General features: G+C 39.5%; 1 protein-coding gene across 1 annotated transcript in view; it reads left to right on the top strand.

Annotated features, from left to right (window-relative positions):
* Positions 1-11,537, top strand: part of VPS35 (VPS35 retromer complex component) — a 34,275-nt gene extending 22,738 nt beyond the window's left edge. Inside the window, exons 13-17 of the mRNA XM_080937202.1 lie at positions 2,396-2,518; positions 5,949-6,128; positions 8,568-8,807; positions 9,876-10,019; positions 10,647-11,537. Coding sequence (XP_080793328.1) covers positions 2,396-2,518; positions 5,949-6,128; positions 8,568-8,807; positions 9,876-10,019; positions 10,647-10,826 — 867 coding nt within the window. The 3' untranslated portion in view covers positions 10,827-11,537. The remainder of the gene's footprint in view (positions 1-2,395; positions 2,519-5,948; positions 6,129-8,567; positions 8,808-9,875; positions 10,020-10,646) is intronic.
* The last annotated feature ends 3,718 nt before the right edge of the window (positions 11,538-15,255 follow it).

Raw genomic sequence — 15,255 nt, 5'->3', positions numbered from 1 at the left:
CTTAGGTATTTCTGCTTCTTTCGGAAACCTCAGAATTGGAAAAAGGCTTTCTTTCCTTTGTTGGATATTGCATAATTATTCTGTGTTGTTTCTTTTTCAAAAAAAAAAAAAAAAAAGATGAACAAAAAGTGTAGTGCATTTAGAATGTTTAGTTACTTATCATAATAAACTTCCAGAGACAAAATCTGATAGGAAGATGTTTATTTGTCAAATGAAAGCAAAGTTTAGTAATCAGACAAAGCTTTCTCTTTTATCATAGTCCTCAGTTAATTTTTATAAAATGAAGATTTAATTGTGGCCTAAGTAGGTATGTTGGCATCTGATAGTGAATGATTACAAAGCAGATTTCTGTAAGTAGAGTGGTGACCTTCAGTTTGGTTTAGGAGAGATTTTTCATGCACTATGGGATCAGTACAGTATATGAATACTGAAGTATTTTAAGTTGTTCCTCCTTTCTGTGTGTGTGTGTGTGTGTGTGTGTGTAAGGGGGGGGGTTGCTTTCATTTTCTGTTATATGTGATCGTATTTGTGGCTGATTATGTTTGTATGCTTCTGTATCAGAAACATTCACAAGACACAGATATATCACATACTGTATTTTACACGAATTCTTTGATTATCCTCTTTAATGTTTGTATTTGCATGCTTATGTAGGTACACCTGAAGGTTAGAGGTCAGCGTCAAGTGTCTTCCTCAGGTGCTCTTCATTGTATTTTTCTAGGCAGGGCTCCTTAATGAGCTCCATGGAGTCACCTGCTTCTGCCTTCCCAGTGCTAGGACTGCAGTTGTGTGGCTGCGCCCGGCCTTTTATGTGGACATTGGGAAACCGAACTCGGGCCCTCAAGCTTGTGCTAGAGCATTTTACTAACTGAACTGTCTGCCCAATCCTTTGGTTCTCTTTTTCTTCTTTCTGATCCATCCATACATTTGTTTCACATAGCTTTTTAAATTATATTGGTATTTTTCTTAATTTAAATGTGCTTAGAAAGTTTGATCTACCTGTAAGGATAAATGATTTAAGTTTATAGGAAGGACTAAAAATCAGAATTTAGACAACTCCCAACAGCTAGATCAGGCTTTAGGTAATTCCAGAAAGGTGGTTTCTCTAATTCTGGCATAGGAGCCAGTCACTCAGTGGTCAGAGTTCAAGAGAATGAGGAATTATGTGTAGCCTTGGGCTAGGGTTTTGAAGCTAAGGATAGGAAAAGTGGAAAGCGGAATTTAGCTGGTTTCTTTAGATAACCTTTTTTTGTTTGTTTGTTTGTTTTTTGTTGCTTTTTGTTTTTGTTTTGGAGAATGTAGGGTCTGTCATCTCTTTCTATAACCACAAGGTGTCTGAGGCAGCTGCTTTGCCATCCCCAAATAGCTGGCTTCCTAGAGCTTTGAGCTCAGTTTAGGGCCTTGACTTTTAATCCTTCTACTTCTGGCAGCACACACACACACAACCCTCCAGCTGTTTTTCCATAATTCCTTATTTTTCTGAGCACATACTTTGTGCAAGGTATTGATTATACATTTGAAACTGTGTCATTTACTCTTCCCAACAGTTATATAGGAGTATGCTACCCATTTTTCAAGTGAAATTTGAGCTAAGAGGAAGGCAGTTGTTTGAGACTTATCCTTGGGAGTCACAACTCAGACATCTCTTCACTGCTATTAGGGATAGATGACAGACCCACATAATGATGCTACCAGTTTATTGGGATTATTTACAGGAGTATGGGCAGTGAGAGGGTGGAGTTAGTCACAGAAACGGGGCTGTCTCAAAGACAATGGCATACCTGAAAATCCCACTCTGGTACTGGTGATAGCTCGTTAAGGCTTCAGTCCTGGACTCTGCCTGGCTTGCAGGCAGCTTCCATGTTGGAGAAGCTCCTCCAGGCAGCCCCGCACCAGTTCCCTCCACCAGAATGGTGTACTGTTCCTTGGGCAGGGCCTTTGTTGGTCTTACAAGTTTTAGTTGTCTGGACTTGTAAGGTTATTCACTGCCTGAATCTTAGGAGCTTCTTTCCAGGATGGAATGTATCATCAGATTGCTATACAGCAGCAATAAAGAATAGAGTACTAGAATTCACTTTCACATGTAAGTCTGATTTGCTTCATCAGCCTGCCTTCTTTATCAACAAAGTATAGTTTGGACATGTGTTTGAAAAGAGCATATATCTGTTCTTGACTAGTTACCAAAAGCTAGTAATACAACCTGTGTAAGCTTCCAACTTGCTTATGTATAAAATGGGTTAGTATTTTAGAGTGATTAATATAGGAAGTATGGACCTTAATAAAGCCTGATTGATCATAAAACAGTAGCAGTATGGTATAGAGTTCCCATGTAATTTTGTAAACAAATAGTCCTAGTGTGGAAATTGTTTTTAAAGTTTTTAATTTTCTTTGTCAGATTTTGAATACGGCACGAAAACACTTCGGGGCTGGTGGAAATCAGCGGATTCGCTTCACACTGCCACCTTTGGTGTTTGCAGCTTACCAGTTGGCTTTTCGATACAAAGAGAATTCTCAAATGGTGGGTTGACTTTGAAATTTGTCACTGCATTTTCCCTTTTTCTTTACTGTATCTTCTAAGTTGTAGAAAAGTTGAAGCACACAAAAATAAGTGATAATGGTATCTGATCCCATTTCAAGGAATTCCTGATTCCTTGCTTGCCATCCTTTGCTGTTAACTGACACAGGTGAACTGCAGGCTGGCTCAGAACTCACATGACAGCACTTGGAGACAGGAGAACAGCTCAGTACAAATTGATGCTAAAACTTTTCCTTAGGGTCTGACTCAGTGTCACTTTGCCTAGTGATAAGGTCCAGCATTGTATAATTACTTCTCAAAAAAGCTTGTAATTGAATAATGCTAGAATCGTATGTACCTACTCTATGAGTTTTGTTTCTTTTAAAGCAGAATCATGGCTTGTCTTCAATGGCATAATTTTAAAGACCGTGCCTCAGTCTCATACATGGACGTTGAACATGCAGGTTTATGTTAATGAATAAAGCTCAGTAAACTTGATTTTCTAATAATTTTTTAAATCACTTTTATCTTAATACTCTTACCAACTTATATACCAGATTTTTGTCAGGGTAACTTCTGTTCTATTTTCCAGCACTTTATGACTAGATATTTGTCACTATAACAATAAAAGTAACCATATTATGAAGCTATAATGACCAATGTTGTAGTACTAGTAAAAATATATGCAAATAGGCCAGTGGAACTGAGGAGTTATCCCGAAAACCAAACACGTAAAATCAGATTATCTGGTTGTTTGCTTTGTTTTGTTTTGTTTTGAGATAAGGGTTTTCTCTGTAGACTAGGCTGGCCTCAAACTCGGAAATCCACCTGCCTCTTATCTCAAGTGCCAGGATTAAAGGCATGGCCCACCTTGCGCCATCTAGTGGATCTTCCTTAAATCCTTATCCTGTGCCAGAAACACAGGGGGAAAGGACAGTTTTTAATGAAGCGGACAGGAAAACCGGACATCCACTTGTAGCAGAATAGAATTGGATCTTTATCTCGCATACAAAACACATGAATTCAAAATGGATTAAGGAACTGAACCTTGGTCTTGTTATTGATCTTAGGAGAGGGGAATACTAAAGGCATAGGCCACAAAAGCAAAAATAGACAAGTAGATTGTACAAAACTAAAAAGTTCAGCACAGCAAAGGAAACAGCAGTGCAGTGAGATAGTGTATAAAATGGAACTAATGTTTGTAAACCATACAGTTTATAAGGGGCTAGATCCAAAATAATCACTAGATGACTCTTGCAGAAGACTTGAGTTTGATTACTAGCACCCACAGAGTGGCTTACAATTTAACTCCAGTTTGAGGTATCTTTTCATTCCCTTCTGACCTCTATGGGCACCACGTATACACACAATATACTTACATACATGTAAGCAAAGCAGTCATTGTAAAAGAAAAATAAATCTTAACACCCCATAAAACAAAATACGTTCAGTTCAATAATAAAATAAATAACAGGATCTAAAAATGGGCAAATGATGCCAGTCTAGGATACATAATGAAACTCTGTCTCCAAAACTACAAATAAACACAAAGGACCTGAGTAGAAATTTCCCCTAGGAACACATACAGATGACAGTAGGTCTCAGAAAAGATGCTGAGTAACATTAATCCCGAGGGAAATGCAAATGAAAATACATGACTCAGCTTTAGTGGACTATTATCAAAGAGACAGGATGACTGGGAACGTAGCCCCACTGGTAGATTACCTACTCTTGATGCACAAGTCTTTAGAATTAGTCTTTGGTATCACATACAAACAAACAAACAACAACAAAAACAAAACAAAACAAAAAAAAAACCCTCATGATGTGGTAAAAAGGGACCACTGTTAGAATATAAACATAGTGCAGTCACTATAGAAAACAGTATGGACCAGGAATGGTGGCACACACCTTTAATCACTGCATTAGGAGTCAAAAGCAAGTGGATCTCTGTGAATTTGAGGTCAGCCTAGTTGACAAAGTAACATCCAGGACAGCTAGGGTTGTTAGAAGAAAACCTCTGTTTCAAACATAAAAAAAGAAAGAAAAGGAGGAAGAAGAAGGAACGAAAGTGGGGGGGAGAAAAAACAGTGTGGAGACTACACAAAAATTAATAGTTGGGCTGAAGTGTATCTGTAGGAGATGAAATCAGTTTTTGTTACCGAGAGATTGAACACTTTCATGTTCATTGCAGCATTATTTACAGTGGCTATAGCTAAACACCTCAGTGACGGATAATGAAAATATGGTGTGTGTATACATACACGTATGTGCATACATTTACTGGAACATTACTCTGATGAACAAAATAAAAGAACCCCTAGCATTTGTGATGAAATAGATAGTCCAGGAAGACAGCACGAGTAAAATAAACTGAAAGATTACTTATCTCACATGTCTAGTCTGAAACTGTCAGCAGTAAACCAGTGGCCGGCAAATTGTACAGAATGTTATCAGATGAAAAAAATTTGGAGACCAACAAAAATTTAAATAGGAAAGCGGGATTTAAGACACTCTCTCCAAGTAGCAATTAGTGTTTATATTGTAACAAGGACTACAGACTTGGATTATTGTATTTAATCTGTATAAGAAGTTTTACTGTCATTTTTAAAAAGTAAAGAGAATCAGTTTTTAAACCTTCATTATGTTTTTGTATTACTGTGTGTATGATGGGTTGGGATGATGCTGTGGTGTACATGAGGAAGAAGAAGGATGAGTTCATAGAGTCATTTCTCTCCCTCCACCTTAGGGTTCCGGGATTGAGCTCACATTATCTGACTTGTATGGGAAGTGTTTATACCTACTGAGTTGTAGCACTTGGCACATATTTAGCTTTGTATATGTACTGACTATTCAGTGTGCTTTCTAAAGGGAGATACTTTAGCCAGTTAGATTATGAATGAGTTGAAGAAATATTTCCTTGTTAAAGTAATATATAATATATAATATATAATAAAGTAATACTAAGGAATAACTTAGAATTATGAGGAAACTTATCTTGACAAGAAGTTACATACAAATTGTTTGTAGTATCAACCCAATTTTAACTTCTTTTCAGTGATCTGCTTAGATCACATAACTACACACAAATATCTCCACTATATTTACGTAGAGAAAAAGTGGACAGGAAGACATTAGCAACCATGTTACCAGGGTTGATTGTATTTTCTAAGTTTATTTAGGGATGTGCTGCTTTTCTAATCATAAAAGGAAATATCAAAACTATATAAATTACAGAAGTAGCAGCTTTAGATGGGTTTAGTTTTTAAGGAGATATCCTGCTTGGTTTACTTTTGTGTTTCATAAATGAGAGAGAGGAAAAATGACAGAAAAACTGAACTCAGATTCAGTGTTTTTGCTTAGAGGTGTTATGAGAAATTTTCAGCAGACTGAAAAAATTACCCTTGAACTTGATAGGTTTTTCCTGTTTCAGGATGACAAGTGGGAAAAGAAATGCCAGAAGATTTTTTCATTTGCTCACCAGACTATTAGTGCTTTGATTAAAGCTGAGCTGGCTGAATTACCACTGAGACTTTTTCTTCAAGGAGCATTAGCTGCTGGGGAAATTGGCTTTGAAAATCATGAAACAGTAGCATATGAATTTATGTCCCAGGTAAGTTCTCCCTTCCTTCCTGGTTTACCTGTTGAGTTTGTTGGGTTCTGTCACTGGTCTGTTATTTTTGAGGTAATGCACTTGGTGTTAACTAGTTACTGTTTTTATACAGGGTCTCAGTATGTAGACCTGGCTGATCAAGAACTCAGACCCACCTGTGTCTGCCTCCTAACTGCTGGGATTAAAGGCATGCACCGCTATTCCTGGCACTCTGCTTTATCTTTTAATAGATGACTAGCTCTATCTGATCATGTGGGAATTTTTTCATATGGTAGTCACATTGCCTGTGCAGAGTAGCAAAATTGTTGAGTTGCTAGAAACAGAAGAAACCCCAATTTTTACTAGCAGGTAGTCATGAAAGTATTTCACGAACAAAACATTCCTGTGGTTAGTTCAGTTGAGAAGTATTAGCTCAAGAAAGATGGAATAGGTTTCTTAAATTTAACCTTTCTTTTTTAAATTGGATATTTTCTTACATTTTAAATGTTTTCCCCTTTCCCAGTTTTCCTTCTGGAATCCCCCATCCTATCCCCTCTCCCCCTGCCTCTATGAGAGTGTTCCCACACCCACCCACTCCCTCCCATCTCCCAGCCCCTACACTGGGTTATTGAGCCTTCACAGGACCTCTCATTGATGCCTGATAAGGCCATCCTCTGCTACATAGGCAGCTAGAGCCATGGGTCTCTACTCCTGTGCTCTTTGGTTGGTGGCTTAGTCTTTGGGAGTTCTGGGGGATCTGGTTGGTTGATATTGTTGTTCTTCCTGTGGGGCTGAAAACCCCTTCAACTCCCTCAGTCTTTTTTCTAACTCCTTCTTGGGGGGGGGGGTAGTATTCTCAGTCCGATGGTCGGTTGAGAGCATCTGACTCTGTATTTCTCAGGCTCTAGCAGAGCCTCTCAGGAGACAGTTACCTCAGGCACCTGTCAGTATATACTTCTTGGTATCCACAATATTATCTGGTGACAGTATATGGAATGGAATCTCAGGTGGGGCAGTCTTGGATGGCCTTTTCTTCAGTCTCTGCTCCAAACTTTGTCTCTGTTCCTGTGAATATTTTGTTTCCCTTTCTAAGAAGAACTGAAGCATCTACTCTTTGGTCTTTCAGCTTCTTGAGCTTCATGTGGTCTGTGGATTGTATCTTGGGTATTCCAAATTTGGGGGCTAATATCCACTTATCAGTGAATGTATACCATGTGTGTTCTTTTGTGATTGGGTTACCTCACTCAGAATGACATTTTCTAGTTCCATCCATTTGTCTAAGAATTTCATAAAGTCAGTGTTTTTAGTAGCTGATTAGTACTCCATTGTGTAAATGTACCATATTTTCCGTATTCATTCCTCTGTTGAAGGACATCTGGGTTCTTTCCAACTTCTGACTACTATAAGGCTGCTGTGAACATAGTGGAGCATATGGCTTATGCTCTAAGATCAAGAATTGACAAATGGGTCCTCATAAAACTGCAAAGCTTCTGTAAGGCAAAGGACATTGTCAATAGGACAAAACAGCAATTGGGAAAAGATTTTTACCAATCCTACATCTGATAGATGTCGCGCACCCCACTTCCCGCCAGCAGGAATAGGCGTGCAACAACAGAATTCTTCTGCGAACAACCTTTATTGTACAACACTCTGAGCAGGGGACCCCACGTGGAAGAAAAATGCACTGCTTATATATGCCTAAGAGACTTGTGTTGCTACCTGATTGGTGCATCCTCCAGTAGCTCATTAGCATGCCCGAGAGCGGGCTGTGACTGTGATATATGAGCACTATGATGGGCAAAGGCTTTGTTGGCTGAATTATAGGCGGGAAGCTGGCGCCATCTATTGGCACCAATGGCTCCCAACAGATAGAGGGCTAATAACCAATATATACAAAGAACTCAAGAAGTTAGACTCCAGAGAACCAAATAACCCTATTCAGAAATGGGGGACAGAGCTAGACAAAGAATTCTCAACTGAAGAATATCAAATGACTAATAAGCGTCTAAAGAAATATTCAGCTTCCTTAGTCTTCAGGGAAATGCAAATCAACCCTGAGATTTCACCTCACACCAGTCAGAATGGCTAAGATCAAAAACTCAGGCGACAGCAGATGCTGGCGAGAATGTGGAGAAAGGAAAACTCCACTGTTGGTGGGGTTGTAAGCTGGTGCAACCACTCTGGAAATCAGTCTGGCAGTTCCTCAGAAAACTGGACATAGTACTACTTGAGGACCCAACTATACCATTCCTGGGCTTATACCCAAAGGATGCTCCAACATAATTTTAATCTTTTAGCAGCCTTTCCATTTTGGCTGTAGCTGTGCCTCTTCACTGAAAGCATGCACTGGTGTGAATGGCACTTGGACCATCTCATACAGTGGGGCTTGGAAGAACTTTGGGAAGTGTTTCTATTGGAAAGTGGTTGGTTCATGAATCTTCTCTGTTGTATGTATACCAGGCATTTTCTCTGTATGAAGATGAAATAAGTGATTCTAAAGCACAGTTGGCTGCTATCACCTTGATCATTGGTACTTTTGAGAGGATGAAATGCTTCAGTGAAGAGAATCATGAGCCCTTGAGAACTCAGTGTGCACTTGCTGCATCAAAACTCCTGAAAAAACCAGATCAAGGCCGGGCTGTGAGCACATGTGCACACCTCTTTTGGTCTGGACGAAACACAGACAAAAATGGGGAAGAGGTAAGGCTCCTCTTGATTGTTAGAAGATAGAATTGGTGACAGGGATTGGTCACCTTTTACTGTGCTTTGGAAGTGAATCATTGGAGCTTAGATATCTGACAAAGACAATTGTTTTGCTTTATTAGAGGAAAGGAATGGATTGTGATGTTAGCATTTCACCCTGTGGTAAAGGGTCTACTTTAAAAGAATATGTTTACAGCAACTCTTGTACTTTGTGGGTTCTTCTTTGCTCCACCTTTGTCCTCCCCTTTTCTTCTACCCTTTCAACTCCTTAACACTAAATAAGAGAAAAAAAGGATAGAGTTTGGGAAAGGGGGCAAAGTAGACTACTTCCTGCTGAATAGGGACGTTGAGTTCCTTAGGGCAAGTTTGATCTTTGCTGTCAGAATATCTAATTTCTTCTTGTTATCTTTTCTTTGTGCACCATTACTTAACAAATTCTGACCAACAGCAAGCAACCAACAATCCAACAATAACCCTGCCTCTCCAGGCCGTTGAGTTTATATACTCTCTCAAAAGTACCCAGAAACTACCTACAGCTGGCGAAATCACACCCCTGCTAGAGCACAAGGCAAATCATAGTCAGCTGTTGTGGACAATCTGAAGCTGCCCTTATATCACATCTGGGATTAAAACTAAAACATATTTCTGTAATTTCTTTTTTTAAGGACACCAAAATGCCCAAATTGTCACTACAGCTTGTTTACTACTAGTTGTAATTTTCTTTTGGTTTGTTTTGAGTTGGGATCACTGTGTGTAGCTTTGGCTGTCCTGAAACTCACTCTGTAGATTAGGTTGGTCTTGAACTCACAGAGACCTGTCGGTTTTTCCAGTACTGGGGTTAAAGTTAGATATCTGCCACCACAGCTAGCACTGGTTCTGTTTTTAAATACAGTTGCCTTGTTGTAGGGCTTCAATTTGTTGTGTCCCTTTGCAACATAAAAGGGCCTTGTAGTGTTGTGTTGTGTTGTTGTATTTATAGTGATGGCAATAAAATGGGATATTTCTCATTCATTGATCCTTTTAATATTCATTAATTCTTTTAATATTTCATGCTCTTTATTTTAGCTTCATGGAGGTAAAAGGGTCATGGAGTGCCTAAAGAAGGCACTAAAAATAGCAAATCAATGTATGGACCCCTCTCTACAAGTTCAGCTCTTTATAGAGATTCTCAACAGGTACATCTACTTCTATGAGAAAGAAAATGATGCGGTAAGTGAAATAGCCTTTTCTTCTGTAGATTTGATACTTTTAGTTTGTGAAATTTAACTTTGCTTAGTCTACCTGCAGTGTACTTCCATTACCCAGAATTTTTTTCTGTCTGCACAAACTGTGCAATTAACAAAATACCAAATACACATTCCCAACGTGTGTAGCGGTTCAGAGTCATTCCTGGGGGCATTGTCCATTTGTGGTAATTACTAAGACTTTTAGGTTAGGGGCTGGAGGGATGACTCAGTGGTTAAGAATACTGACTGCTTTTCTAGAAGACCTGGGTTTAATTCCCAACACCCACATGGCAACTCAGAACTGTCTGTAGCTTCAGGATCCATCACCCTCACAATCATCCCTCATACAAACATACATATGGGCAAGACACCAGTGCACACAAAATACAAATAAATACATTTTAAAAACATTCTTTGGTTAAATACAATTTTGTTTTTTGTTCTTTTGCTGATTTATGTTGCTCTATATTTTCAGGTTTTACAATTCTTATATTGTTCTTAATGAATAGCTAATAAATGTTGCTTAAACTCAGAATCATAGTCTCATCTCTTTTTCATAATTTCTCAGGTATTTGATGAAAGTAATACAAGTTTTTCTTTTTTTTAATAGGTAACAATTCAGGTCTTGAACCAACTTATTCAAAAGATTCGAGAAGATCTCCCAAACCTTGAGTCCAGTGAAGAAACAGAGCAGATTAACAAGCATTTTCACAACACGTTGGAGCACTTGCGCTCAAGACGGGAATCACCAGAGTCTGAGGGGCCAATCTATGAAGGTCTCATCCTTTAAAGAAGACAGCTCAGCATACTCCTTTCTACACATCAGAAAGGGCTTAACTAGGTCTCCCTTCCATAGATTGTGCCTTTCAGAAATGCTGAGGTAGGTTTCCCATTCCTTACCTGTGATGTGTTTACCCAGCACCTCCAGACACCTTCAGGACCTTAACTCATTTCATAATTGTTTAAGTCTGTCTGATCACCCCAGGTAGCATGACTGATCTGCTCTTTAAACTTCTGTGATCCGTGAAAATTGAAAGCAAAACCCATTTATTCTGGCTACTAATGGAGCTCTCCTTTCTTATTTTTATTTTGATGCATTATTGATTGTGTATTTTCTTCATTAATGGAGAATACTAACCCAAACATACTTGTTTCTTTGTTCTCTGGTCCTATCTGAGATTACTTTAGAGGACAGGAGTACTGTGTGAAATTCAGCTTGGGCTTTCCCTGAATGCAAGATAAAGCCTGTGTAATATATCCCACAACTAGAATATATTAATGCATGTGAAGAATTTTAAAGCACCGTGATCAGAGGCAGAAGCTCTATTTTGCATATTTGGACTCAGCTGTCCATTAAGAACTATGCCATCATCTGGATACATCAAAACAATTTGATTCTATAAAATAGAAATTTTGTGACTTAATGTAATTTATGTATAACCTCCACTATTGTAAATTTATGTGAAATGCATCACAACTACAACTTTTTCATCAGTGAAATAATAAAGTTGCTGTTAACAATTTTGTATTATTTTTGGTTTTTGTACAGTTGATAAAGGAAACTAGTATGTTACCTGTAGAGTGAGTGTCATGTAGTCTCATGCCTACCAATTCTCTTATCTAATGCTGAAGGCCAGTCTTGACAGGTTAAGTAAACTAAGGAAGAGGCATAGAGTCAGTGATTAATCACTCAGCAGACTTTTTCTCTGTGAGAGTAAAATTTAATTCTCTGGGACCAATGAAAAAGGGAGAAAACACACACACTAACATACACACTAACACACAATATATGAAACAAGGTTCTGACAAGTTCCACCACCTTAATTTTTCTCTCAGCCTTTTTATATCACCTAAGACAAAAAGAAAGAAAAAAGATTACCTCATACCCACAGTTATATATTCTCCAAAAACTAACACCACAAAAACATATTCTTCAAAATGGATTAAAATCATTACATAAAAGGAGATTACTACAGGATTATTGAAAGTCATATCTAACTGAGCATTTCCCATCTTTCCCTCTACAATTCGTCATGACCCTCAAACAATAATTCATTGACTAACGAAGTTTACACAAGCCAAGTCTGTAGTAGTTTTTCCTAGTGCTTAGCTGACAGCTTATTTACCAAGTAACAGATCATCATTTTACATCTTATTTTTGAAGTCTTGATTAACTAAACTGGCTAATTATTGACTATTATAGAATTAATTACTCTTTGTTCATAACCATGTGTTTTTTGTGGTGCACACTGAAACCTATGGTCATATCCGTGGATCGCAAGACCAAGGAACTCAGACCCAACCTAGAATGAATGTTTTCTTTGATCATTAACTTGTTTCAAGTCTGTTTTCTCTCCCAAGTACAATTTTGTGCTTGTAACATGTGAAAGCTCACTGTACTCCTTTTCTAACCTATGCAGCCCTCACTACAAGGAGGGGGCACATTCTACTTTTTTATATTTTTCTGGCAAATATAAACCATCTCCTTAAACTTTCTATCAACTACCCTAACTTTGTATAACTATTTAAATCAAGAATTTGTAAAATCATTAATTTATTGAAACAATATTATTTTATGAAAGCTCATCTTCATGTTGATCTGCAGAAAAATTGCCCAACAGTGGGCTGTCTCCCACGAAGCATGCCAGACTATAGGCAGGGCCTTCCCACACCATTCACACCTACAGGAGGAACAGCAGTGACAGACACGGGAAGGCAGGAAACACGTGAAGCAGCAGGAAGAGGCAGTCTAGAGATGAATGCCCTGGGGCTGTGCCGCTCCGACGTTCAAAATCAGACCTGGTCCAGGAAGTTCTCTCACCCACCGCAGTCCTGCCTCGTGTTCACCAGTTTAACTAGTTTTAAGCACTTGGTGAGTAGAGTACCATCTGTTAGATGTTTACAGCTAATTACCTTCAACCACTCACACAGCCCTTTTTTTAGGGTTTGAGAAGTTACCATAATACCCCTAAAAGTTCTCTATTTGTGTAGTTAACCATTGTGTAACAGTCACTCTTGGAACTGCCTAAAATCACTCATTTCACCATTGTCCAGTATAGAGAGTAGTGGAAGGCCTGAATAGGTAAAGTCTTGAATAAATATGTATTGCTGACCTAGAGACTACCAGGTGGAGGACTCCAGTGCCTCATCCACATGCACAGTAAAGATTTGCCTGGGTGAGGCCTAAGAGGGTCTTTTTCACATGGCAGCTAGCCTCTCCAGGATAAACCCCAGAAAAAGCAGCTGAGGGAGTTAAGGTAGGAAGTTGATAGAGATGTCACACTCAGCACTTTGCTTACAAATTTGCATTGATTTTTTTTTTTTCCACCATAAAAAAGCTGTGGTCAAAGGCAAGAGTGGCACTAATCTTGGTATAAGCACAAACATTTGGAAGACACTTATTAATGTGTTATTTAGCAAAACAATAAGATCTTTTAACATTTAAATTATGTATTAATTGGATCTTGGTTTAACTTTGGTAGGTTATACACACTAAAAATTCATCCATTGCATTTAAAATTTCTAGGTTAGTGAATATATATATTCTGGAACTTACTAGGAGAGGTTGACTTTGAACTCTCAGAGATCTACCTGCTTCTGCCTCCTAAGGTTTTGGCTTAATGGAGTGTGTCACCTTGCTCAGTCCTGTGATCCTTTTTTTTTTTTTTTTTTTTTTTTAAGGTATGCACTAATAAAAATTTAATATAAAACAAATCAGAAACAGCAATTTTTAAACCATTCACAATTAAAGTGGAAAGACACAAAATTATAAGGCAGCCATCCATGGAATGAGTGTATGTGAACAAAGGACCCAGAAAAGGAGACATTTAAAATCACTATTTAGACCACCAAACCAGGGGAAGCATGGTATTACCACCTCACTAGAGTCTCAGTTTACAGGAAGACAGGAGAGAGAGCAAAGCCTCTGTGCTTAGCTCTGTGAGGGGCTGAGCAGGTATAAGGAAGTCCTACATGTCTGCCAGTCCGTTCCCACCAGTCCCTATCCTCAGGTCTCCTGAGCTGAATGAACTGCTGTGTCACGGGTACAGAAAGGTTACAGTTGTATGGTATCTCTACCAGTGTTCTTCAGGGGTGAGTGGACTTTGCACTGAACAGAAGTTTACCACAAGGACTCTCTTGCCAAATGACCGCCTGTGTGAGCCCCAATAGTCTGGGGCTCTGGACCAAAGGCAGGGGCATTTTAAAGGCTTGTGCTATTGACAAACAGCCCCATGTCCAGAACTTCACTAGCATGGGGGTCAGGGCTTAACTGTCACTGCTATGTCCCTCCTAGCTCTAATCCTTGAGAAATAGAACAAGCCAGTGGTGACAGACCGGTTTAAAAAATCTATTTTCCCCTTTCTACAAGAACAGACCCTCCCTTTCCTCTAATGATCCAAATCCCCAGAGCAGGTTGACTTGGCTGTTCTGAACTGAGAAATCTGGAGACTAGGGTGAAGCAGGGGAGAACACACTGCCTCAGTGGGAGCACCGTTCCACCTGCTGGCATTTCCAGGCCAGAAAGTTTGCCCGTAAGAAGGCAAGCTGGTAAGGTACACACAGGAAGGCAGAATCGAATGCGATGCCACTGCCCTGCAGGCTCAACACTGGGACCTGGGGAAGGGAGGGTGCCCCGAGTCTGAAGACCATCTAGATTCTGTGGGAACAGGACTCCAATCCCAAATAAGACTGCTTTGGTCATGAGGAAGGACAGCCCATGCTTTTCATCAGTTGCTCCTTTGGTAGCCCATAATTCCACTTGTAATTGTGGCAGCAGCTGAAGTATCACTGTTGTGTTCAAATGTGTTTGCACACTAAGGCATCCACACTCCAGAGGGAGTTAGGAGGAAGAAAACAGCTGAAACATGTGGAGCCATCATGGGGCACTGCCTGCCACATGAGCAACCTCTCCCCAACTAGACAGAGGCCTCTGCATGGTTGCTGCGGCCTCTGGTGCATTTGAGCCCTATTAAGAGTCATATGGCTGCCTGAGCCTGCGGAGCAGGGAAGGGACCTTCAGTCCCCAGGCAGCAGCTCCGGGCCTGGAAGGCCCCAGCTTTGGAAAGCGCACCACTACTGAGGCCCAGAGGGGAAGGCAGATTTGGAAGTTTGATGGTTCAGTCTTTGCCAGAGTCCAAGGCCCTACCCAACACAATATTCTAGGCAGACTCAGTGAGCTGACAAGGCACTGAACGGAAGAGGCTCCAGCCAGAACTAAT

Source organism: Micromys minutus (assembly GCF_963924665.1).
Source record: "Micromys minutus genome assembly, chromosome: 24".
Lineage (NCBI taxonomy): Eukaryota > Metazoa > Chordata > Mammalia > Rodentia > Muridae > Micromys > Micromys minutus.
This window is presented reverse-complemented; position numbering and strand designations above follow the sequence as displayed.